General features: G+C 35.1%; 1 protein-coding gene across 1 annotated transcript; it reads right to left on the bottom strand.

Moving 5' to 3' along the window:
- Positions 1-690: 690 nt before the first annotated feature.
- LOC129728220 (uncharacterized) lies at positions 691-1,798 on the bottom strand. Its single transcript, XM_055686639.1, has 4 exons — positions 1,385-1,798; positions 1,013-1,102; positions 788-955; positions 691-744 (listed from the first exon to the last, which is right to left on the bottom strand). Exons 1-4 carry the CDS (start codon positions 1,796-1,798, stop codon positions 691-693), a joined length of 726 nt encoding a protein of 241 aa, XP_055542614.1.
- Between the last annotated feature and the right edge of the window lie 2,487 nt (positions 1,799-4,285).

Genomic DNA, 4,285 nt, shown 5'->3' with positions numbered 1-4,285 from the left:
AAATATTGTACTGACTAGCGCTAAGAAGCGGTGGAATTCGCGCATTGAAATGTTCCGGAACGCGCGATAGTTATTTCAGGTGATGCTGAGCTGGGTGTCGCAATGGACCGTAAAGAAATTCCAACTTCACGGTAGGTAGTGTAAATGACACTGATGAAAAGTAAGAGAAATCACCTTTTACCTCAAATAATGAACTTTAAACTCTTATCACTCATCAACTATATGCACAATTAACACGAACTGTTACATATGAAAGATCAATCTGTTCTCTAGACAAACTAAATAGTTTCATCGTGCAAATTTTCAAGTATAACTGTTGAACTTAACCCTCTAGTGCCCAAATTAATTTTTTGACAGTTTTCAAAAAAACCGCTATGATTCTTTATTAAGCTTTTTAAAGTATTGATTGAAGCTTTTGAGAGGTTTGGCTGAAGACCGTCTAAAGGCGGCACTAGGCACTAGAGGGTTAAATCGACACTTAAATTTCAGGTGATGCCTTATGGCATCACCCACCGGGAATGGGTTAAGATAATAAAAAGCAAAGCAAGGCATTGAGGCTACATCCCATATCGGAACTAGACCTTCTATTTTTATTACACACTTCTCTTCACAAATATACCTTTAACATGTTTTAAAATTTTATACCGTCTACAACATTTTAGCTGCACTATCAAATGTTATATATAGAACTCACTCCAGATACTGTAAGAGCAATACGAAAAATTGGTACAACGCCCGCAATACCTGGAAAAAGTGAACTGTAAAAATTTCATTCCAAAATATTTACCAGAAAATATACAGTTGTGTAAGTCTCGAAGTTCAAAGGTACAAAACCGTAAATAGTTAAAATCAGTGGCCTCTGTTGACGAGCCAAAAGAAATATGAAATCTTTTTGCTGAAACAAACTCAACAAATGCCACGGTAAAGAGGTTACAGCGTTGAACAGCTCGTCAATCTGAAATCGAAAACAGCAAGATCAGCAAAATCGCAGTGAAGCATTCTTTAATACAACCTTTAACTCGATTGCATTGCCCAAAATAAAACAAATGGTAAGTTCCGCCGACACTAATAAAAGAAAAAAGTAAGCCACATACCAATCCGTCTGTGAATGAAAACAGAAAATCAATTTTCGTAATTATGATATGAATATATATTCTACTAACCAGGACCAAAATTAGCATTACATTTACTATTGTGAACACTGAACAGAAAACTCTCACTAGAAACACAAATCCAAATGCACTCTCAACCGCGTTTAATATTCTGTAATTTACCAAGTTCTGATAAATTTGAAATAATTTTGATTATAAAAATATAGTTAAACTAACTCTATTGAAGATTGATGATATTTCACACATTTTCTCCATTGCCCTCTAATTGTTACCAGATTTTTTTCGGATTCTTTAACCGTCAGTATGTTTTTTAACTGGCTCAGATTCAGAATTAACAGATCAACACTCAGTAGTGCGTGGAATGTGACGAAAATAAACATATAGTCCGTGACTATTGCCCCACATATTCCCATTATGTAAATGATGATTTGGATGAGCAACAGAATTATATATCCCGTTGGTTCGTCTATTCTAAGATATGGGACTTCATAGGAAAACAGGGAAACTAGTTGGTTTTCGGTATAGTACACATACAGTGGCCATAGTGCAAAAATAAGCAGCGATGAGAAATACAAAAATGACATAACTTTGAAAATAATTCCCAAGTAACGGATTGTTTTTTTAATAGCGGCTCTTTCTTCGACGGTTCCATTGCCAAAAATACAGTAGATTTTTTTCTCTATCATGTCGAAGATTGCTCTAAACGACTCCTTTCCAAAAACAATTAACAAAAATTGGTAACCCAACTGAAAAGCTACACCAAGGAAAACGGTAATTTGCATCAATTTCATCGTATCTTCAATGTACTTGAAAATGGTATACCCAGAGAGCAAGTTGAACACCAGTATGATAACGATAACAAAATAGGATGTCGAAGAAAACCTTTTTTCTGCGTTATAAAAATCGATTCCAGTAAAACGGGATAACACAACAATAGGAGCGCGTAGTTTATGAAACGCTTGCACATCCGACATGTTAAAGCCGTCGGAAGCCGAGATGGAACTATCGAAGAACAGGAAAAACACTGCTATTAGTAGGTGTTTGATAAAAAGTTGCGCAAATTTATCATCCTGCCAATAGACTGCACATTAATTTTTTACGTTACAACCAGCTGTCGTGGACTGTTAGGTTTCACACTAATCTTTGCGAATACTCAACTGAGCAGCAAATCTTCACAGAGCAGATTCTACTAAACTTAACTAAACTAAACTTAATTCTCTAAATTTTTACGCATATCCGACTTGGCTAGGCACACCATAATTCACAGAAACGATTAAAAGGCTAAAATCATTCATTTTCTTCCAGTTTGAGCTCTAGAACAAACCTGTGTTGATAACTGGTCAACAAAAGTGCAGAAAAAAATATCATGTAGCTTAAAGTGGGAAAAATGAAGGAGCTAGGTGTATAGATTAAAGGTCGAGAAAAGTCTTGTGCATTGAATAATATATATTACTGTCTGAAACAATGCAAATCAAATCCATATACAGCAGCACATTTGTTTTACTATCTCATTCATCATTCCATTACCAGTTATTATAAATAATTCACCTAAGATATTGCAAAACCAATACAAAAAAATGGAGAGCTGGCAGCACGGCTATCGTCAGCACGTGTGAATACTCTGCTTAGAGAAAGTTTACATTCTAAGTGTTTTTCCATCAGTTTTATTGCTGAAACTAGTGTGTTTGGTGTGAGTAGTTGCTACAGGCTGTGTAAGATAAGTATCGTAAACTGGCGTGACTTTGATCACCGGGGTGACACTGTACCTCTTTTTCGAAAATGTGGTAAAAAAGCGCTCGCAGTGCTTGGGATTTGTCGTAATCTTCACTGATTGTGTGGATATATATCAGCACTGCTACAATTCATGGATTTCCTGCTATTTGAACAGTGTTTTTCATGCTAATATATTATTTGAAAATAAAGTGTATTTTTGGCGATTTTTATTTCATACAAACAATCGGTTCAAGCAGATTCAAAACAACAAGTTGCAATGCGTAAAGTTTTTTTTATTTTTTTCCCAGATTAATTGTTAAGATGAACAAATATTATAACAATGCATTTCATTGTTATTTTTGCAAGTTTTTTCTCGAAGGCAATGTCGAGTCCCAATAATCTCCATAGCGTATTACATATTTCTTCTTAACAAAAGCCCAAGACGTGAAGTAGCATGCAATTTTGGACAATTGCATAAGTCATATTTCACGTGGACTGGTTTTTGATGATTTTAGACCACCTTCCCTCTCAGTGGATAATCATTCATATATATTCTAAACATTTTGTATGAATCTTGGACATTCGCCAACACAAACTGTTCACGTAGAATGTGAATGGCCCCCAAATTGCTTCCATATTTATGAACTTGTTTAAGTCGTTTTTGGATGTTTAATGTAGTGAAAGTAGCAAAGCGTTACTCCAGTTTCATCAAAATAATGAAATGATCAAAGTAACCCCGGAATAATGATTGGTGTAAAATTTTTAGAGCATATTTGAAAACAGCAAAATTGATACTAAACTTTTGAAGTAGTGACTGAATCATTCTCAATACATGCCAATACTTATTTTAAAAATATCAAACAATATTGTTTTCAGTATATTCTGAAAATATTTAAGATACAATCAAAAAAGTAATCAAAGTCATCCCAGTTTACGGTACAAATTTTTGTTTCGATTTTGTTATGTGTTGATATTCGAGTTCATACCCAGTGAAAAATATTCCACTCCCTATCTAACACCGCACTTAAGGTGCAGGAAAATTTCGCATGTGTTTTTTTTTTCGAGCTTCATCATACACTGAAAAAAAATAACACGCTTATACCAACATATGAATGCCAACAGACGAAATGACTGGCAATTTTTTGCGTGAGCGTGCTGATGTTCTGTTTGGATGGCTTTGTGCGGTGAATGCGATTGTAGAGGAGAGTCTGCACGACACGTCTGTACAGGCGCTGCAATGTTGTTGTAATAACTTATTCTAATTCATGTTTTCAGCCACAAACCCTCGTTCCTATCCCTAAACGAAATATGACTCCGCAATTCCTGCAAATTGACAGCACACGATAGTATTTGAAAGGGATCTTGAGACCACTGAATCGCTTGATCTGATTATTTTGAATCCACACAATTTTTATTGCATAGTCAAAGGTGCAAAGGTGTAATTATACTAATTGTGTCCT

This window comes from Wyeomyia smithii, chromosome 3 (genome assembly GCF_029784165.1).
Source record: "Wyeomyia smithii strain HCP4-BCI-WySm-NY-G18 chromosome 3, ASM2978416v1, whole genome shotgun sequence".
Lineage (NCBI taxonomy): Eukaryota > Metazoa > Arthropoda > Insecta > Diptera > Culicidae > Wyeomyia > Wyeomyia smithii.
Note: the sequence above shows the minus strand (reverse complement) of the source record. Positions and strands in the feature narration are given on the sequence as shown.